We start from the raw sequence: 22,414 nt of genomic DNA, 5'->3' as shown, positions 1-22,414 counted from the left end.
CAAAACATTATAGAAAAAATGTTCACACAAACTCGGACCTTAGAAAAATGTAGAAGAATAATAGTGAAAAGTAAAAAAAAAAAAGAAAACTGTACTTTAAAGTGTTTTAACAATATCAAACTGTTCACCTGAAGAATAAATAACCAATATCCAGCTATGGACATTTTTACAGTAATGGATATTTGAAAATAGCAGCAACAACGAGATGTTGGATTCTATATTAGAGTGTCCCCTTCATTTTATTTTTTATTTTTTGGTGCAGTGTGCTTTAATTTAAAAGAAAGTGTATTTTCTGTTTCCCCATAAGAAAATCCAAAGTGATCTTCTGTATTTTAAATCTGTTTCCTTTGGTTTCAGGCCTGAAGTTGGGAAAATGAAACTCGGGTCCTGCTTTTGGTTTCCATTCCTGCAGCTTATAAAAGCCAACCGGTGCCCTGCTCTGTGGAGGCAAGAAGAGAAGGCTCCTATCCACAGTCTGCTTCTGGTAAGTAAGGGAAAAAAATCTAAAATCATCGTCTTTATTAACTCAATGTTTGGGAACCAAAAAAAAAAAATGTCTGTAAGGTCAGCCTGGGCATTTTTTGAATAGTTGTGAGTGAGCACTTTCAGGTCGGATCCTGAAATGAGGGAAGATGGAGGAAATGAGGTGTGCTGATGACTGGTATACCCGCACTAATCTGATTTGTTCAGTGTGGATGACTCTTGAGCCAGTGTGGGAAAATATTTCTCTAAGACCTTAAAGGCATCATAAAAATGACCTTGTGTGCAGCGTGGCACACACCGTGCTCCTTAGGCTCTCCAGTCAGCCTGAGCGCTCCGGTGATTTCTGCTCAGTTATGCCTGATTCTGCTAAAACTTATAACACCTTCCCTTTGACAGAGGTGAGTTCATTTAGCTCTGAATTGCTAATTTTGACTTTAATAATACAGTAAATATCAGGTTTGTGTGTTTTCAATGAGGTTAATTTAGTTTTGCTTTAGTTGATGGGTTCAGCTGGAGGCTTTTCTCTGTAAACCTGAACCATGCTTGTGTTTGTTAGGTTTCTGTTTCCTCTCTTGGCATCTCTCACCACCGCAGAGGGACGAGGTCCAAACTGTGGAGCTCTGTTCTAAAGATGATCCCTTACACAACGCTCTGCAAGTTTGGTATTTACAACCACATAAAGACAAAGATGTTACCTCCAGACCAGACATCATTATCCTCACAGCTCATTATTTTGTGATCTTTAACATTAGGAAGGCAAAATGAAAGTTATGAGCCTCTTTCAGGGTTTCAAACGGATGATTGGGATTGTTTATGTCTCTGTCAGCTCCTCTGGTTCTGGTTGGAGTTGTGGTTTTGGCTGCAAGTGGGACTACAGGGGATCCTCTCTCTGAGTGCCTTCAGGACACCGACTACAGCGAGCTCCTGGACATCCTGATGAGAGGTCTCCCCTATGCTGAGACGCCTCGGCACGTGGCGGTGATCGGCGGGGGCATGGCTGGGCTGACTGCTGCCAAGGTCTTAGAGGAAGCTGGACATAAGGTTATTTATACAGGGAACTGTCCAATACCAGTGCTTATATGTTCTCATAATATCGCCATAGTGATAAAGACCATTATGTTTTCCTGTCGATGAAAAAGGTGACCATAATAGAAGCCAGTGGGCGAATCGGAGGACGGGTGGAGACCTTCCGGAACAGAAAAGAAGGCTGGTATGCAGAGGTGGGAGCTATGAGGATCCCCAGCTTCCATAAGTGAGTAGGAAAGAAACAGGCAGTCAACTGTAGCTGTGACATACAGCGCATGTACAGGATAAGACAATGGAGGGAACTATTGAGGCTAAATTCTATTCAGTTTATTTCTATAGCTTCAACTCACAACACATCTCATCTCAGTTCATCAGATCATCCAGTCAGATTGATTCAAAGTTTCTATCTAAGGAAAACCAGCTGATTGCATCGACTCAATGACTCTTCAGCAATCCCTCACACTTAGCATGCTTGGAGCGACAGTGGAGAGGAAAAACTCCCTTTGAACAGGAAGAAACCTCCAGCAGAACCAGGCTCAGTGTGAGCGGCCATCTGCTGAGGCCCACTGGGGTTCAAGGAGACAGAAGCAGAGATAGAGAAGCATAGATACAAAAGGCAACTGTCAACCAGCTCCACAGGCGGCCCCGTCCAGGAAACACACAGCCAGGCAGACGAGCTCCGAGCCAGCTCCCATGTCAGAGGATGAAGAGAGCACATCCAGTTAGTCACAGTCAGAGAAACAGGACTACACTGGAAAACAGGCCAAGCTCCAGATACTTGCTGCAAGCAAAGATCACGTGTTGTAAATGAAAATATGAAAAAAATCTACTTAGAAAAACTTTTTAAAAACTCAACACAAGTTTTTTAGAACCATTTTTCTTAATCATATTTCTCATATTTTATTCTTCAAATTATTAAGTTTTACCTATTGAATTGTTTTCTGCATTTTCGGGATTACACTCTCTTTACTTCTGGGGGGGGGGCTTCTTTCTGGAGTGGGAAGTAAAGCCGCTCTTCTGTTGGTTGCTGAACATTTTTAATGGTCAAGCGTACGCCCGCCTACAGGGGGGGACAGGGGGTCAGTTGTCCCAGGCCCAGGACAGAGGGGGGCCCAAAATTGACACTCTGAAACATATTATAGGCAGGAGTAATTTTTCAAAAAATATTTGTGATAACATTTATTTCATTTTAGAGTAACTAAATATATAAATATATCTGCATTAGGTATATGTAATATGTTTTCTTTAAATAAGGGGGCCATTAGAACCCCCCCACCTGACATAAAATGGTTTGACCAGGACAATGGCGGGCTGGAACTTCTAAAGTTCGTTTCACTACAAACTAAGAATGTCAGGTGTTCAGAAGTCTGGCGCACAGTAAAAAAAGAGAAAAAGGGACGATGACACCAAAGGCTGGAGAGATTTTAGGGGTAAATATCAAAAATAAACTGAGGAGGAGTCAGGAACAGGTCCAGGAACAGACATGGTGTGGAGGGGGGCCCAAAAAGACTGTGTTGTCTCAGGCCCTAACAAAGCTGTCAGCTGGCCTGGTCATTAATTTAATTAATCTGGAAGTAAAGAGGAAACGATCTGTAAAACACAATGTGAAAAGAATCTTAAAAGAATTTAAAAAAAAAGTGGAATAAAAGAATAATTTGAAAAAATACAACTAAAACAAAAAAGAAAAAAATCCTTTTAAAACATTTTTTCAATTGATATGTTTTCAAAATGTCATTTTTGGGTTTAATTTTTTTTTTTTTTTTTTCTTAAAATCTCCATTTTGAGAAAGGTGTTCTTTGTTTGCAAGATAACGGAACAAAATTCCCTCCATATAAAACAAAGTACCAGAAAGTCTGATTTATTCTCCCTTTACGGGAATCCTGACCCTACACTGCAAAAACATTCTATAAATGAGTAAAAATGTCTTAAAATATGTGTATTCACCTTTAATTTAAGCCAGAAAATAAGATGATCTTCCAATGGAATGAGCATTTTTACCCTTGAAATAAGATGATTAGATATTATGCACTTGAAATAAGAGACTTCAGTTGTTTTTTTCTTATTTTAAATGTTAATGGTCTTATTCCATTGGCAAAGTGTCTCACTTACCTGCTCAATTTAAGAAAAAAATCTACTTATTTTAAGAAATAATTACTAACTTAGATTAACATTTTTTGCAGTGTATTTAGCTACACTACATGCATCATGCATGATGACAGCCTTTTGTGGGATAATCAATCTATATTTTTTCTGGGGAGTATAAATGCATGGCTAACTTTTTAATAATTTAAAATCCTCCTTCTCACATATAAAGCCTTAAATGGCCAAGCTCCATCTTATATCAGAGATCTGATTGTTCCTTATGTTCCTAACAGAGCACTTCGCTCTCAATCTGCAGGTTTACTAGTGGTTCCTAGAATTTCTAAAAGTAGAATGGGAGGCAGATCTTTTAGTTATCAGGCTCCTCTCCTGTGGAACCAACTACCAGTTTTAGTCCGTGAGGCAGACACCCTGTCTACTTTTAAGGCTAGGCTTAAAACTTTCATTTTTGATAAAGCTTATAGTTAGGGTGGCTCAGGTTATCCTGAGCTATCTCTATAGTTATGCTGCTATAGGCTTAGACTTTTGGAGGACATAGGGACCCCCATTTCATCATTCTGCTTCATTCTCTCTCTGTTCTCCTATTCTGCAGAATCTGTTAGTTCAATCTCTAACCTTCTGCTCTCTCTGCTTTTCCTCAGAGTAGCTTTGCCTCGTCTGTTCCTGTTTGGCTGTGACGTCATCCTGGAAAAAAACATCAGCTGTGCTGCTTCTATCAACACCCTTGTTAATAGATGTTGGAGATCGGCCTGTTTTCCAGTGTGGTCCTGTTTCTCTGACCGTGACTGAGTGGATGTGCTCTCTTCGTCCTCTGGCATGGGAGCTGCCTTGGAGCTCGTCTGCCTGGCTGTGTGTTTCCTGGACGGGGCCGCCTTTTACAGCTGCTTTTTGTATCTCTGCTTCTGTCTCCTTGAACCCCAGTCGGCCTCGGCAGATGGCCGCTCACACTGAGCCTGGTTCTGCTGGAGGTTTCTTCCTGTTAAAAGGGAGTTTTTCCTCTCCACTGTCGCTACAAGCATGCTTAGTGTGGGGGATTGTATTTGAGTCAATGAGTCAATGCAATCAACTGGTTTTCCTTAGATAGAAAACTTTGTATCAATTTGACTGTATGATCTGGTTGAACTGTAAAGTGCCTTGAGATGACATGTGTTGTGAATTTGGCGCTATATAAATAAACTGAATTGAATTGAATTAACTTCAGGGTTTTGCATATCAGAATAAAATAAAATGATTTTCCCTTTGCAGGGCTCTGAAATGATGAAGCAACTTTCACAATGACCCAATTTATGAAGGACAAACCAAAATAAAGCGGTAAAGCCTTATAAAGCTTTGCTGCAGAGGCAGGATCAGAGAGGGAACAGCTGCTAAGTGAAGGCACCTCATTGGCCAACCGTGTCTCCATTAACGCTCTGTTAAGAAGACATTTCTGCATCTTGCTGTTGATGCATACGGATGGTTTTCTGCCAGGCAGTGAAGACATCAGCAGTAAACTGAAAACTCATCCTTGATTCAGATCATCCTGTGAAGTTTTCTAAGGTCATATCCAGCTTGAAATCCATCCTTTTGCATCTAGGAAAAGATCTATTTTTTAACTAGATATGATACGAAAGAGTAAACCTTCCTGCAAATCTTTGCCTAGGGCCCCAAATTTCCTAAATCCGCCCCTGTTCAGAAGATCATCTGATGACAAATGAGCTGACAGATTCTACTGACTAACTGTCAAAACTTCAGGAATCATCCTATAATTCGCCTTTTCGAGTCACTTACAAACAACCATCTGCACTGCAAAAAATCTGAATCTAGATAAGTAATTTTTTCTTGAATTGAGGCGGTAAAAGATACATTTTGCCAATGGAACAAGACAATTTACACTTAAAATAAGAAAACACAATTGCATTGTCTTATATCAAGTGCATATTATCTAATTATCTTATTTTAAGAATAAAATTACTCATTCCATTGGCAAACTATCTCATTTACCTACTCAAATTAAGGGTGAATACACTTAATTTAAGAAATTTTAAGTTATTTCTACATCGTTTTTGCAGTGTGAGCACCGATTTCATGGATTTTAAAAAGAATGAGGGGAAATCTTTCTAACATGAACATCTGTTTCCATCGCAGGATTCTGCTCTCCTTCATCTCCACATTACAAATTCCTCTGAATCACTTCATCCAAGATGACTTCAACACCTACTACTTGGTGAACGGAAGGCTGCACAAAACCTACACTGTTGAAAATAACCCCGCTGTGCTCAACTACAGCTTGAATGACGGGGAGAAGGGGAAGTCAGCCGCTGAGCTCTTCAGTCAGACGCTCTGGAAGGTCCGCAGACTCTCTGATGATCTAAAAAGGATCATAAATGTGCTTTTTAACGGATGCTTTCTTAAATGCATGGCTGTAATCTGTGACCAGGTGAGGGACGACCTGAAGGTCCTGGGCTGCAGAGCCATGTTGGAGAAATATGACTCCTACACAGTAAAGGTAAGATGATTGTTTCTCCAGAGTTGTGAAAACAGATGAGACTACAGTAATGGTGTGTGGTCTGCAGGAATATCTGGTAAAGGAAGGCAACCTGAGCCGCGGCGCCTTGAGGATGATCGGCGACATCCTCAATGAAAACAGCCTCTTCTACACTTCCTTGATAGAGATGCTGTATATACAGTCGGACATCAGCGACAACTCAGAGTAAGATATCCCTTTTAAAGCCGGGGTCTGATGCAAACAGAGCTCATGGAAACAGGGAAATGGTTTTAGGAGAACAAGAAGCAAATAAATTTCAGAATGAGGATTAAAAAGCAGCAGGTAGACTGTCATAGAAAGGCAGCTATCAGAGAGAGAGACGAACCAAACGGGGGATTGGTTAATAAAAACAGACAGGAGAGAGGTTAGGACGTTCATCTCTACAGCAAAGAAGACCTCAGAGATGACTGGAGGCTGAGGATATCTGGGACAGTTACAGTAGCAGCCAATGGCCATTCCCAGTCAAACACCAGCCAAATGGCAACCTACTCCCCTGCAACTCCCAGTAAAATCCCCTCCAACTTCCAGCCACTGACCTTCTCCATTTTTGTTTTTACTCTGACTCCACCCTTTCTCTGAATCACAGGGTCTGACCAGGAGATGATGCTTCTCTTTAGATCATAATGTCCACAAATCATGACAGAAAGAATATTTTAGTACAAAGATTGATGTTTAAAAAGGAACTGTAGGATTGTAGGATGTCCCATCAAGGAAAGTGGGGAAATTTTGAATGGCTGCTACTGTAACTGTTGGGAGGCTCCAATCAATGCTGATGGCACTGAGAACAGGCTATCCGAAAGAGAAGCGATGAGATAAAGAGATCTAAAAGAGCTGAATGTTGGCGTTTCTTAAGCAGGCTATACACTGTACAATTTTTTTCAATCGTTGCACGCAGCTATATTTCACACTGTATGATGAAACTGCAGGGTTTAAAAGTTCTCAGCTCACCGTGTTTGTTCTCACACCGTGTGACCCAACGGTGTGATGCGATCTACCTGCTCACACTGTACGTCTAACAACCAGGCGGGACTCAGCTCCGCAGTGAGATGGCGCTACTCTGACTCGTCTATCTGGAAGCCAAACCAGTAGAAGAGGAATATGAAGCTAACTAGAGTGAAACGCGCTGCCTTGGATATTTGGGCAATTTAGTGCTGAAAGCCCTAAAAAGAAAAGGAGACGACGTATTTGGACAAAGACATGGCTGAGCTAACGTGGCTACTATGGTCTGTCAGTTTGACAGAAAGAACTCCATTTCACTCATTGCCCCCCACCATGCTGCTGGGTTTACATCTGAGAGGAAGAATAAAAAGAATCCTTGTTTGCCCACTGAGCGATTTGCCCACAACCACCTAATGACGGCCGACTGAATTTCAAACATGTTTGATTTTCTCCCTACCTTATGATTCCTGATGGGGTGGTGTTCGTTAGAGGCTGATCGCCCCTCGTTACCCCCCTGTACTTAACACCACGCACCATCAGATGGAAAGTCCGCCCAATCAAAAAATTCTAGCACGACTGGAGAATCGGCACGAAAAGGACAATAAATTGTACAGTGTACGCCCGGCTTTGCTTTTTGCAGTTTTGGTCAAATAGTACATGACTTTTTTGGGGTGGATAAAACTGACCAGAGAAGATTTTGACCAACTTGTGAATCAGCTCTTCCTTCATATTTTCCGTGATTTTGGTTTGAATCAGAATCACAGCACCTGGAAAAGCAGGTTACTTTTATGGCCAGATAATCACCTTAGAACTAAGTATTGTACGCCTGTGCAGGCCTATCTGAAATCTGACCTTGAAGGCCGCTCTCCTGCAGGCTTTAGATGTTTCCCTACAGCAGGAAGCTGAGCTGAAGCATGATAACCTCTAAAACCTGCAGAACAGCGGCCCTTGAGGGCCAACTTCAGGTTGCTGTCTGTTTTAGAAGGGAAGGCTTAAAGGAAAAGTCCGGTCAGCAAAGAATAATAAATGGGTCGTTATTTATACCTAAAACTAATGCGCTTGTGGTGAACTAATGAATTTAGCGTTAATCATTAAAAAAATAAAAACAATAATTTCCCTCGCGATCACTGAGTCTGGGAGCGGCCATTTTTGTCCAAATATAGTAGCCCCTCCCTCCTGCCATCTTCCAGCAGTGACGTCACGGTGCGGTAAGCCTAGCGCCATTCTCCCCGCTTTCCAAGCTAAGTCAATGGGAACTACTAGACACATCTGCAATCAACAACAATTATTGAAGATTTCCAGAGGACTTCACCATTGAAATTCACCAGAGCTATAGTGAAACTGACAATGCCCACGTGCATGGCAGCTGGATGCTGGAATACATCGGGAAGAAACCTCCAGCAGAACCAGGCTCAGTGTGAGCGGCCATCGGCTGAGGCCCACTGGGGTTCAAGGAGACAGAAGCAAGATATATGCTATTTTTGTTTTTGTTTCAATTATTTATATACAAATTCTAGGTGGCAGTAGGTGCCTCCAGGAAAAAAAAAATGTAAATTACTTTTAGTTTTATTTATTTTATTTTATTTTTAACAGTCCTGTCTGGCAAAAAAAATACTCTTAATTAAAAACACTGATCATTTATTGAACAGTATGCAGTGTTGTGCCTGAACGCGTTCTGCCTGATGAACGTTATTGTGAACTCGTTCATTCTGGCGTCTGTGAACGGCTCGCTCTCTCAGTTCAACTCCGTTCAATAGGTTGCCAGATTTCTATAGAGCCCTCCAGGCGAAACCCCGGCTAAATCATACCGTAAACAGGCCTTAATATGTAGCGGGAAAAACACCCAATCTGGCAACACCAGCTACCAGCGTCGTAGCCTACAGCCGCGTGCGTCATCAAAACAAAATGCAGCGTGGAAACCACAGCAGCATGGAGGCGACTTAAAACAGGTTTATGACCAGGTGGTCGGTGAGGATGATGGCAACAAGTTTGCCCGCCGGCTTTCAGTAAAAAAATCCGCACTTCAGTAACCTTAAATTCCTCCCTCAGCCTGGTCCCTCAGTTTGTGTTAGTAAAATCTTCTTGAGCGGAGGTCTTCAACAGGGGATCCGCGACCCCTAGGGGGTCTACGGGGGTACTGCATGAAGGTCTGCATGGTTAGTTGATATTTTTATATTCCCCCCCTGCATTTTTTTCCCCCACTAATTGAAATGTCTTTAAATACTCATTAACATGAAATCAACACACTGTAGTAAACAGATAAATGGAGGCAGAAGATGTCTTTCAGTCATCAATGCTCACATTCAGCGACACACAGGAGCTCTTTCAAGCTGGGCACCGTTTCCTTCACAACAACCAGGAATCAGAATCAGAAAAACTTTAATAATCCCAGGGAGAAATTAATTTCTTTACATCACTCCATCTGTAATAGAGTGACTATAGGACACAATTTCATACAATATATATAGTTAGGGGGTCCCCGCTCCATCTCGCCATCAGTTTGGGGGTCCTTGGTCTGGAAAACATAGAAGACCCCTGTTCTTGAGGGTTTTACTATCCATGTAACTTGTTTGTTAAACCTGCCTGGTATAATTTTCCAGGATTCCAGTATTCCTTTTTAGTATGTATTGAAATGGAATTTCAAATGGAAAAAATTATTAAAATAAAAAAAAACATTTGCTCCTTAAAGACTACTTTCCTATTTTTCTTTTAATAATTACTCATAAAAAAGACCATTCAAGCAGCACATTTTTCCTGATGTTTCTGAGAATATACTGTAGGGGTGAAAGCTGCAGCTGCTACTAGTGTGAAGTGAATGGACAGCAACAAAGCGTTAAAGCAACAATGGGGAAATGCTGTCCCCTCAATGCTAATGTAAACCCTGGTTGGATAAAAATTCAAAACTGGATATGAAGATGAAATCTGACGCACAGTTTCAGAGTTACAACTGATAAAATAATTGCTGTCTGTGGTTCTACAGTAGGCTATGGTGTAATTGAGCAATATATGAAAAAAAAAAAAAAAGAACTATGAACTAGTTCATTTTTTGGAATTGTGAACTATGAACTGAACTAGTTAATTTTAAAATGTGTGAACTGAACTTTGAACTAGTTCACGTAGAAAGAGAACTTTCCCAACACTGACAGTATGTAATAATTTCATATTTAGAGTATTTTCAGAAGTTTGAATTCTGAATATGACTTTTCCTTTAAACAACTTGGTTCCCGGCTAACTCTGTGAACCGAAGGATACAGAGGATGAAGCAGAAATAGTTTTGAATCATCATATTTCGTCTAAAAGCACAATAACTTGTAATTTTGTCTGATTTCTCCAGGTACTTTGAGGTGACGGATGGTTTCGATCACCTGCCCAGAGCTTTCTACCAACTGTTAAACGCCACCATCCTGCTGAACTCCAAGGTGAAGCTAATCGACCAAACGGGCGGCGGTAACGTGACTGTAACTTACGAGGACCGGCGTGACTCGGGGTCTCTGTCAAACCTGACGGTGGACTACGCCCTTGTTACGGCCACAGCCAAGGCCACCCTCTTCATCGACTTCCAGCCCCCCCTGTCCGGTGATAAGATGGAGGCCCTGCGCTCTGTTCATTACGCCAGCTCCACAAAGGTGGTGCTCAGCTTCAAAAAGCGCTTCTGGGAGGAAGAGGGCATCAGAGGAGGGAAGAGCATCACTGACCGGCCTTCCCGCTTCATCTACTACCCCAGCCACAGTTTCCCAGGCACCACTGCGGGGGCCCTCCTGGCTTCCTACACCTGTTCCGATGACTCCACCCTCTTCCAGGGGATGAGTGAGGAGGACCTGATGGCTGTAGCTCTGGAGGACTTAGTGAAAATCCACGGGGAGTATATCCGACCGCTGTGCACCGGGGGGCTGGTGAAGAAGTGGGGCCTGGACCCTTACAGTCTTGGAGCCTTTGCCCTGTTCACGCCCTACCAGCAGGGACACTACGCCAGAGAGCTGTTCCAGAGCGAGGGACGCGTCCACTTCGCCGGCGAGCACACAGCGACCCCTCATGGCTGGATAGAAACTGCCATGAAGTCCGCTTTAAGAGCAGCCAAGAACATCAACAGCTTGACTCTGTAGCTTCGTTCAAGATTTTTTACCTTTAACTTTTTTTACTCATCAGCTCCAAGATATTCACTGCTTCATCCTCAAATCTGATGTTATGTCTGTTTTATTGTGAAATGGAGAAATGAAGGAAACAAACAGTTGATAAAGTCACTGAAAATTATGGTGGTTCTTGAACGGATCGATGTTAACCATCGCCCGATCTCTCGGGGCAAGTAGTCTTTATTATCGGGAGAGTACAAATTTCACTGCATTTGCCCGCCGGCCAAGTGCAATGATCGCAAAAAATTTTTATTTATCACTCAAAATTACTTTAAAATCACCGACATTTGCTGAAAACGACCCAGCCGGCGCCATTTTTGTTGTTTTGTACACATTCTCGCGTGATTTGAAAAAAAACAGCGTGATTTTCCGCCAGATGGCGTGATTTACTTGTGATTTTTGTCCACCTAGTGGTAATTTTGATGTAGTTACCAAAACGACAAACAAGCTAGAAAGCGCTATCATATAGCAGTCTTCTGCACAGTGATGCAGGTCATACATTAAAAAATGTTCATTAAATGTTTTTCTCTTAGACATTGGAGAGGTGCATTTAAATGTTATAGAGCTAAACATGTTAGATTGGTGACCTGTTATGTTAATATTATTGTCTTGTTGCTGTTTCTAACCTGTCCAGTTTTTTTTTTAGATTTTTAACATTACAATTTATATTTTTCCAAGCACACAACAGTTTAAAGCAAAGTTTAGTTTGAAAAGAATGTGCAGGAAAGATTGAAAAGCATGTTAACACGGTAATGTAGGCTTGAGTTCATTATCTGACGCATGCAGATACACACCAGGAACCTGGAAACTTAAAAAATACTGAATTACAAAAAACATTTAAAAAACAAACATGTTTCATTGATATATATACAAAAATGAATATTAGGAACTATATTTATCAAACATTATACTGGGCAAGTAAAAATTGTTTCTGGGCAAATGAAATGTGAAAATCCTTAACGTCAACCCCTGTCATAGAATGCAAAACCTAGTTTCCATTGTCACAGATGAATAACGATAGTTCAGTGGGTGAAATGGACGTACAGAGAAGTTCAAACCCCATCAACACCTCCTTTCTCTGCAAATCTCACTATTCTAAACTTCCACCATAAAACGGCCGAATCTAAACGAAGCCCAGAGTTGACGTAAACTCGGGGATGTTGCCTTATTTGGTTCTGGTCTGTACTTTTGTCACGCCCTGAAATTGACATACACACTGTAGTCGACCAAAATCTCGGACGATTTTGAAATTCCCCCCGGAAATGTTTTTAGGTATGAAAAGTAGGACATGTCCAGGAAAAAGGGGACGTCTGGTCACCCTACCATATCAACAATTAGATGTTTCTGTGAGTGAGTGCTTCTTGCTATGATGCGTCTTTGCTCAGCAGCTTGGCTCGTTGTAAACCAACCAATCAGAGCACAGCTCATCTAAATATTCATGATCAAACCATAAAAGGAGGAAAACCTGTGGTTTCATTGTAGGGCTTTTAACCAGGCTGCATTAGGGCTCATAGAACAGCTAATGTTACACACCCTATTAGAGACCTGAAGGACCAGGTACCCGATAGAATCATTCTATGACCAGACAGAAACACTAATGAACACAGCAGGCTGACATGGCTGCTTTGGAATGAGCAACCGCCACCCCCCACCCCCGATCTCAACCACACTGAAACCTTGTGACCTCAGCTCAACAGCTTAGTCCCTGTCGGGAAGCAATTTAAAGAATAAAAGCTTAAAACATCCAGACAGGATTAACTTTGTGGATAGCTGCAGAGGATGAGGGGTTAATCTAAAATAACCACGGCCCATGTTGCTAAATATTAGCGGGATGTACCTAAATATTGGAGCATTAAAGATTTATATTAACTTTTAAGAATTTAACAAAATCTGCTATAAAATTAAACGTTTGGTCAAGATTGTTGTTTTTAATAATCGTGGAAAGATCCCTACACGTTGAAAAAAGAAGCATAAATAAAAAAAGCTAAATATACATGAGACTAATGGCTATGATTTAAAAAGGGATATGAGAAAAATATGCAAATATAACATTAGCTGACATGATAGGAATGTGAAATAAAGTGTTCATGTGTTCCTGTCATAGCAAACTATAGACATCAGATAAGAAGCAGCCAATATCTGAAAATATTAAAGTTCTTCATTTTTATCTTAACAACAAGGTTGTAGAGAGAAAAGGCAGTTTTTGTTGAAGTTAAAGGAATTAGTTGTAGTTTAATACGAGACAACCTTTACTACATTTAATCCATAAGCATAGATTTATTCCAGGGATAAAGAACCTGAACACATGAGAATAAATAATTCATCTGATCTGCTGGTTTTCTGCAATCAATGTAAATCTCTTTAAATTAGAATAACCTTTTTTATACAAACTACTCCTCCATTTTTCCATCCATACATCCGTTTAGTCCTGTCAGGGTTGCGTTGCCTATCTCCGGCAGTCAAAGGACGGGGTAGAGCCGGTGTAGGTACCAGATTGACTCGGGGGCCTGCGCCTTACGATGACGTCATAATATGGCAACTCCGCCCGTCACTATATGGCAACGCCACTCGTAACGATATGGCAACTCCACTCAAACAAACTACATTGCGCCCGCGGTCTCTATTTATTCTCGTTACAAATGCAGACCGCGGGCTCAATGTAGTTTGTTTGAGTGGCGTTGCCATAATGTGACGTCATCGGGAGGCGCAAGGCCCATGGCGAATTCGGTGACGTCATCGGAAGGCGCAGGGACCATGGAGAATTTCTTCGTAAAATTGTCCGTTTACAAATCGCAATCCCGCTTTCGAATAAAACCTACACCCCGCTATAATTACTTTATTAAGCTGTCCAGACCAATCAAAACGTTTTGCGCAATTGTGCAAACGTTAAAACAATTATGTATTGTGACGTCAGCAAAAGGCGCAGGCCCCCGAGTCAATCTGGTACCTACACCTGCACAGGTCGCCAGTCTGTCACAGGGCAACAAAAACACACACAACCACCCACACACTGACACCTACACTGGAAAAAAGTAATTTTTTTCTTAAAATAAGTGCATTTGATCTTGCATTGAGGAGGTAAAAGACACATTTTGCCAATGGAACAGGACAATTTAATTTAAAATAAAAAAATATATAATTGCATTGTCTTATTTCAAGAGTATGTTATCCAATTATCTTATTTTAAGAGTAAAAATACTCATTCCATTGGCAAACTATCTCATTAACTTACTCAAATTAAGGGTAAATACAGTTAATTTAAATTATTTGTAGATTGTTTTTCCAGTGTAAGGACAATTTAGAGAAGCCAATTAACCTAACAGTCATTTGACTGTGGGAGGAAGCCGGAGTACCTGGAGAGAACTCACGCATGCTCAGGGAGAACATGCAAACTCCATGCAGAAAGACTCCGAGCCGGGAATCAAACCCAGAATCTTCTTAGTTAAAGGCAACAGCGCTACCCAAGGTTCCACCGTGCCGCCCACAAACTACGCATTAATGTCAGAAATTGTTTGTATTTCAGGTCCTTCGGTTGATGCGATGTTGAATTACGGGAAATACCGATCATGGATCCCGTACTGACCTGTGTTTGATGTAGGAGATAAAACTCTCTCAGCCTGTGAATTCAAAAGCTGTTTTCCTTGAATGTAACTCAAAACAAAGAGGTTTTCCAAAACAAAGCAAAACTGTGTCAGAAGCTCAGAACGTCGGACCCAGAATTCAGACGAGACAGACGGTGATCACCTAAAAGCGGGTTCACTGGATGCGCTGGCAAAGTTCAGTCTGAGCTCAGAAGCAGTGAAGTCCAGAGGGGCGGAACCCCGCCGTTAAAACTGAGCCGGTACCAGTGATTCAGCAGAGAAAAGGAGCAGCAATCAGCAGCAACAAGGGATCCAGGAGGGATTATCCAAGCCGGGGTCAGAAGACGGGTCCAATGTCGGCAACAGGTGAAATCCAGGTAACAGTACAGACAAAACAGAGCAGAACAGGAGCGGCCAAAACTCAGAAGTCCGAGGGCAGAAACAGGTCAGGATCAGGCAGAACTGCACTCACACAGGAACGCTAGAATTAAACTCGCAGGAAGCTCAAATAATCTGGCACCATGGGCTGGAAACTGGTGGAATAAATTGTAGAAGAAACAGGTGGATCAGATAAGAGATAATTAGGCTGGGGTGGAGCCTAATAAAACAGCCTCCAGGCAAAGATCATGACACTTTGAGCTAATATTCAATGGTGCTGCAGCCTTGGTTCAGCCACGCCTGAATAGCGACACGGAGAGGCTGTTTTCCTCAGAACGTCTCCTAGTGGCCTTGTGTGGACTGGGCACTCTGCAGGTCTGGGGTGTTTGGGATGGCGTTGGACTGGGCCGGCTAGTCGGTGGGACCTTTGCACTCTTCTAGGTGGTTATTCTAATATTCAGTTGTTTGGTTGATCCCTGGTGCCTGTGTCTGTCCTGAAACCTGTGGTTCTGCTGCCATTAGTACTGCTGTGCTCCTTCCCTCTGTGGAGCTCATTGAACTGGGAGCCGTAGTGCGTGACGCATGTTAAACAACACATAGTTGTTGTCAACAAAAATCAAAGCTTTCAGTTGCACGCCTAGAATAAGAAGATGAGCCTTGATCGCAACTCTCAACTCTCCAGCGGCAGCCATTGTTGTTGTCACCCAGCGCGCTTTGGTCACATGGTTGATTACGTTACTGTTGATCATCTGTCTATCATCGTATAAAGCCCGCCCTGACAATTTGATTGGATCGCCAGAGGGTGGGCGATCATACTCACGCTACTATGGAGCAATGCCAGGCCGAACTTCCCGACCTCAAACCTTGTGGGCGGGACTAAGTTCGGAAGGGCACACAGGCTAAAAAAATACACTCATATAATATGTTTCAAACAGAAATAAAGATCTTAAAAGAACAATGTATTTGGGTATTTTATTTTTTACGCTACGACTTGGAATTATGGGTAATCCAGAGCGTAGATTAAAACCATAACCGTTACGTACAATGTGTAAGTGACGATGGATACCAAAAAGAGGTACTTAAGCGGATTCCAGAAAGGAAAAAGCAAAGAAGAGCTGCTGGATTCCGTAAAAGTTTAAAAAACAATCCACTGGACTTGGTTTCCAACGTTTGAAGACGTTTCGCTTCCCCTCCAGGAAGCTTTCTTAATTCAAATCTCTATGCTGGAAGAACGGAAAAAACGTCCCAAAATAAACACGTTCTTACAAAGAATCGAAGAGGAAGAGGTGGACGCTGCTGCGACAGTGAGTCAAGATGGCGACCAGGAGATGAATAGAGAGAGTGCGGGTGATGAGGGGGGCTCTAAAGCTCAAGGGAAGGGGCAGATTTAGGAAATGGTATATAGCAATTCATCTGGGGCCCACCCAGACAATGGTGCTTATTGTTGTGTCATTACGCCATTGATTATGAGTATGTCTGTGTCTGTCTACCATCTCTTCAAACCACCGATCTGTTGTACAGCTCTAACTAGCCACCAGGTGGTGCTATTTCTCTACTTTTTAAGGAATTGCTTTGTTCTGAGTATGTTAAAGAGAAAAACTTACCATACAGTAAAAAAGGACCACAAAATATTTCTGGAGTTTGAAAGCATGGAAAGATATTATGTGATACTGCAGTTCTAGTTTAGTTAAAAATGTGTAGCGTGTTAATATCCCCAATAATGTGCCAATAAGCTGTAAGTTTAATCAAGGTCACATCTCCATTGATTAGTGCATGTCTTTGCTCCTCTATGCCATAAAACCAGTAAAAACAAAGTGTAAAAAGCCTGATGAAGATCATGTCTAACCTTGCAGTTGAAGCTTACTTCTGCCTTACTTTGCAGATCACCCAAAGGCCTGTGGGGTTTGGGGATGAATGAGGAAGACTGGGATTAGAACCGGATCCTCTGTTCATGCAGATATGCCAGGAATTTGAATTAGAAAACATTCAAACAGCAAACAAAATAACTTGAGAGAGTCGGACATAAGAGATCCAAGGCCCAGAAGACGCCTGTCTGAGTCCCACCTGACAGAGTTTCATGGATAAATACGAATCAGGATAATAAAAAGGTTAAAAATGACTGATAGCTTAGGAAACAATAAGGTCTGTGAGACTAAAACCCAATTAGGACAAGCTTAGGATGCTGGAAATCAGACCAATCTTCCTCCATCTGATGATTATTTTGGGGAAAATTCCAATAGTGTCATTGTCTAAGGTCTGGGAGCAGCACCCAGTTTTCTCTCTCTCTGTTCCCTGCAGGGTGTGACGGGCAGAGGCCCCCCATCACCGCTAATTAGAGCTTTTCTTAAGGAGTGGAAACCAGGAGGAGGGCGATTCCATGTGTCTGTTTCCTTCCTAGAAGAGATTTCCCATTAGGCAATACCAGGAAGTTGCCTAGGGCCCCAAGTTCCTGGGGGCCGCATAAAACTCTGTCTACATGTATGTTTAATACAACTATTTCTTATTTGTGCACATTAATTATGCGTTTTATTAAAACAGATCAGATAATATTAAGTGTGTCTCAGCCCCCCCCCCCCCCCCCCTTCAGTGTCCACCATATTGGATCAGTCCATTTGCTGCACATGTTCAGAAAGGTCCAAACAGACAGCAGCAAAGCATTTGAAAACAAACCATGCAAAGAGCAGCGTTGCCAACTTAGCGCTTTAGTCGCTATATTTAGCCACTTTTCAGACCCCTCTAGCACTTTGATTTCTAAAAAGCTCCTAGCGCCAAATCTAGAGACTTTTTTCTGCTACTGGAGACTTTGGAGACAACATCTAAAAGCAGCGAACTCTGCTCTCCAGAGCGAGTAGATTGGTAACCCCGCCTCCTGCTCTCCTCTATCTTGTCTGCTGTCATGATTCATGCAGCTATTATTGCATCCAAATGAAAAATGGAGAACAGATAAGCAGATCATGCCTTGTCTACAGTGAAAAGAAGGACTGGGTTATTTACTTTGGCCTTTTTGGAAACACAGGAAGGAGCAATCAGCTAAGTGAGCTTAGTGCTTGGAAAAAATCTTTCATTCCTTTAGAGACAGCATGAAAAGTCAGCTGAGTACAAAACATAGAGAGGAAAACAAGAAGAAAAGGGACAAGAAGAGAGGGACACAACCTAGAACAGATAATGGATGTCTATTCTATTAACATTTCTCTATCTGGAGAATGGGGCTGTTCTATGTGTTCTCCATTCAGAGGGCCCCCTGCCTGTCTTTGCCTAGGGCCCCAAATTTCCTAAACCTGCCCCTGCCTAGAACCATAGACCTCCCAGGTATGAAAGAAGCGCTTTGTCTGCGTTTGTAATCTTACCTGAGCTCGCCAGCCTGTCCACCCTTCAACACCATCTGCACAAAGGAGTGAACCTCCGGATTATCACCATCCTCCCCGACCCCGAAAACACCAACCTGCCTGGATCCAGCCAAGCCTCAACCTCCGTGAGTTCAGCTTACTCCAATCTTTCATTCACGACCAGCCTGCCAGCACCGCCTCTGCTCTTGTTCAATAAGCTTAAACTATAAGTCTGTCTCGGTGGTTGCCCTGATTCAGAGTCATTCTTTTCTAAACATGACCAATAGTTTAATCAGCGTTCTACCAAACCAGTCAACATCCTGCAAAATGAGGAACTGTGGCTTTTTTTCCATGAAATAAATCCTCTCCATTCTTCTTACACAAGAGAAGAAAAGGAGAGTGATGACAGTGCAAACATCAACCATTCAATAAGCTGATCGATGCTGAAATAAACGAGGAACTGATGAAAATACAGAGAAAAGAAGGAGTCCAGGAGCGGAACCATGTGGGTCGCTGAGGTCTGCCAGGTTCACCTCCAATCACATCCAGGCTGAAGAAACTACTTTTAACGGTTTGTACTGAAGACTCCTGGTTTGGTCTGAGATTCTAAGATCAACAGGAAGTTCCCAGTTGGTGATTCTGGGATCATGGAAGAGAAAACCAGTCTGGGATTCTGGGAAAACTCCAGATGAGGTTGGTATGAAGATATCACAGTCCTGTTTGACTTAAGATCATGTGGAGACCACAGAGAAACTTAAACAACACGTTTTTAATCTCAAAGGATTATTAGATGAAGAAGAGCAGGTGTAACCAATTAAAAATAAAATCATCAACCAGTAAAAGTCCAGAGACATTTTTAATTATAATCTGTTACTTTAAACAGAATTTGAATGAAAATGAGGTGTTTATGCATCCATGTTATTATACACTGAATTAAAAAGAAAAAAAGAAAAATTTTCCATTTTTAAATCTAAAGTGTTTTTTTTTTTTTTTAAGTAGAGAACAACAATTGTTCAGTTTGGTTTATAGATAATTTCCTGATGCAGACATTTTCTCAAATACCTGAACTGATGGTTTGTTATTTTCTTTCTTTTTCCTGTCTTAATGTTGGCAGTGGGCTTTAGGCTGCCCTGCAAGGCTTTAAACCTGGGTTTAACCGGAGACTAAGCCATTCTCAAGCACATATCAAGGTGCTCATTTTGAGCCTGGATCCAGATTTATTGTTGATTCTGTTCATGGTGGAGAATCCTGCTTCACAGCAGCAGGTTGAGCCAAACATCCTCTAAATGTGCAGGGTCATCTTTGAGCACGCCATTTCACTTTTCTTTCACCAGTTCACCGCAGTTCTTCCAGCAGTCCACACTTTCTCTGCTCTCTTTTTCTCATGGTCTTCTCTTCTCTCATCTAACAGATAAAAACTGTTTATCGAGCCTGCTCAAAAATAATGACTCAAAGACACCTGGAGAACCGTGCAGTCTGCATATGGACGGATAACATTGCTGGCAGAGCACCCCAGTGGAGGACTTTATATAAACCTATGATTAAAAAAAGAACTGGCGATCTCCAGTGGAGGATTTTACACGGCGACACAAACTCGTTTTCATCCGTCGTCAATCGGGGTGTTTTAAAAGAGCTCCCTTCTGCAGTCTGAAAATGTTTTTCATGTTTTTATGGACTGCGTCAGACTAAAGACCATTTTTAGCCTTTTAACAAATTTTTTTAGTCTTTTTGGCACCGTTTTTACAACTTCTCTCTTTATTGGAGGAGTCTGTCAAAACAAAAGCAACAAGGCAAAGGCCAGACTTTTAAACTTTTTAATCTGTGAAGCTATTTGTCCCGTAGAGACAGACTGCAGGACAGACCTCACCTTGACGCCGTGGCTTTGGGGAGGTGCAACGCTAAAGCCAGGATCAGGCTGGAGTTTCACTTCCACAGAACATTTTATTCAATTGTGGGGTTTTAAAAACATTTTATGTTTTGTGTCAGATGATGGAGAACTGCATTTTAACGAGCTCCTCATTTAATGATGTTTAACTGACACTTGTTTTACGTCAATTGATTATTTGTTTGAATTGTGTAAATAAAGTGGTGTTAAAAGTCTTTCCCATCGCCCGGCTTGCCACAGGTTTGCCTGCTGTGTCTAAAAGCAGCAGCAGCAGCAACCCAGACTGACAGCTCATTGGCTCATTTGGATCACGTGCAGCTTGGAGCCGGACGCTCCCCAGGGCTTTACCGTATTAACAGGAGAAACAGAGCAAGGGAATTTAGATATCATTGTCAGACAACATGTGGTAATTTATAAATGTTTTGAATCAGATTGGGTCCGCAATCCCTTAATTCTTGACCTCTGACCTCTAGCACTGGTGCCTTGCAGCAAGAAGGTTTCGGGTTCGATTCCCGGCCTGGGATCTTTCTGCATGGAGTTGCATGTTCTAACTGTTCATGCGTTGGTTCTCTCCAGGTACTCCAGCTTCCTCCCACAGTCCAAAAACATGACTGTTAGGTTAATTGGCTTCTCTAAATCCTCCTTAGGTGTGAATTGTTGTTTGTCTCTGTGTTGCCCTGCGATGGATGGCAACCTGTCCAGGTTGGACCCCGCCCCTCGCCAGCTGGAGATAGACACCAGCACCCCTCATGACCCCAGCTTGGGATAAAACGTGATGTAAAATGGATGGATGAAATTAACACTTGTGCAACATTTGCTTAGCCTCGTGAGACCATCCTGATCTCGTGAGCTTTCAAGGTTTCACTCGCAGATCAGTCTGGAGACTCTCCGCTGAAGCAAATTTGGAGCCGTTCACCAAACGAACGTCCAATCCGTGTTGGCTTTGAGGCGGGTTGAGGTGTGACGCAACGAGAAGCCTAAAGAACATGGCGGCTTCAGCCGATGAAACTAGCGTTAGCGTGGCTATCGAGCAAGTTTTATGGGAATTACAGAGTATTTCTTCACTGAAAGAAGAGCAAAACACTGCTCTGGAGGCTTTTCTCAGAGGAAAAGATGTTTTTGCTCTTCTCCCGACTGGTTTCGGCAAGAGTTTGATCTATCAATTGGCTCCTCTTGGTCGTCGCTCTGTTAGTACGTCATATGCTTCGTTGGTCTGATTGGTTTATTTGGCCCGTCTATCACCAACATAGGCCAATCAGCTAACCAGTATTTTCGCCCCTTCCCAAAATTACTTCAACGGAAGGTTTCCAGATGGATATGCGGAGCAAATCCATCTGGCGGAGTCAGGTTAACATTTGCTATCATGGTGTGATTTTCATCATGTGACTGGAGGAACATCGGCTCCAAATTGGCCCCAAAACACCTGAAGGTTTCGCTAATGTCAAAATATTCAGCATCAGCTTCGGCCTTAAAGGATCCTGTACGTGATGATCTTTACTAATAGAACCACGGCAATGCAACAGATTAAATAAAAACTAAGGCTGAAACAAACAGATGAATCGATTATTTAAATAATCCTCAAATCATTTAGTTATCACTTAATCGCTAACTGGAGTATAGAGACTTGATTTTAGCTGATAGAGCGATCCACTTAGAGCAGGAATTATAGCAAATTGTTACAAAAAAAAAAGTTTCGCATGTAAGATTTAAAAAAAAAAAAAACTTTTCTGTCTGTAAATCTGCTCTATCCAGAACTTTTAGTTTCATCTGGTTTAATAGGCTATGTGCACAATATGGCGCTCGCTAACTTCCGGGTTAGCGTGGTGATGGCATTCACTTCCGGTGGAAATAGCATTGTTGTTGTCAGGAGAGAAGAGAAATGAGTTTGTCTGGAGTCCAGAGGAAGAAACCCTGTTACCAGTTGGTTAGTGGATCGTCACTGCACTGCTGTGTGCCTAGATGTACATGTTCATCACGGTACAACAGTAAAGTAAGTTTTCATCGCTTCCCTGTGGATATTGTGGTGCGCCAGCAGTGGCTAA

General features: G+C 42.1%; 1 protein-coding gene across 2 annotated transcripts; it reads left to right on the top strand.

Annotated features, from left to right (window-relative positions):
• The first annotated feature begins 363 nt into the window (after nucleotides 1–363).
• il4i1 (interleukin 4 induced 1) lies at nucleotides 364–11,440 on the top strand. 2 transcript variants are annotated; one of them, XM_038298193.1, is made up of 8 exons: nucleotides 364–484; nucleotides 1,040–1,145; nucleotides 1,310–1,524; nucleotides 1,623–1,735; nucleotides 5,734–5,935; nucleotides 6,026–6,094; nucleotides 6,162–6,298; nucleotides 10,407–11,440. In XM_038298193.1, the coding sequence occupies exons 1-8, from the start codon at nucleotides 374–376 to the stop codon at nucleotides 11,173–11,175; spliced, it is 1,722 nt and encodes a 573-aa protein (XP_038154121.1). In that variant the 5' UTR covers nucleotides 364–373; the 3' UTR covers nucleotides 11,176–11,440. The 2 variants fall into 2 exon arrangements, with proteins under 2 accessions (XP_038154121.1, XP_038154122.1); XM_038298194.1 differs by lacking the exon at nucleotides 364–484 and adding an exon at nucleotides 821–881.
• Nucleotides 11,441–22,414: the final 10,974 nt, after the last annotated feature.

The sequence above is a fragment of the Cyprinodon tularosa genome, unplaced genomic scaffold (assembly GCF_016077235.1).
Source record: "Cyprinodon tularosa strain WSP-4 unplaced genomic scaffold, ASM1607723v1 ctg401, whole genome shotgun sequence".
Taxonomy (NCBI): Eukaryota; Metazoa; Chordata; class Actinopteri; order Cyprinodontiformes; family Cyprinodontidae; genus Cyprinodon; species Cyprinodon tularosa.
Note: the sequence above shows the minus strand (reverse complement) of the source record. Positions and strands in the feature narration are given on the sequence as shown.

What these genes read in the sequence shown, in the direction of transcription:
- il4i1 (XM_038298193.1), top strand. Translation starts at nt 374, where the DNA reads ATGAAACTCGGGTCCTGCTTTTGGTTTCCATTCCTGCAGCTTATAAAA. An exon ending in AGGATCCCCAGCTTCCATAA is followed by an intron (nt 1,736 to 5,733) that starts GTGAGTAGGAAA and finishes TTTCCATCGCAG; the next exon opens with GATTCTGCTCTCCTTCATCT. An exon ending in TCAGTCAGACGCTCTGGAAG is followed by an intron (nt 5,936 to 6,025) that starts GTCCGCAGACTC and finishes ATCTGTGACCAG; the next exon opens with GTGAGGGACGACCTGAAGGT.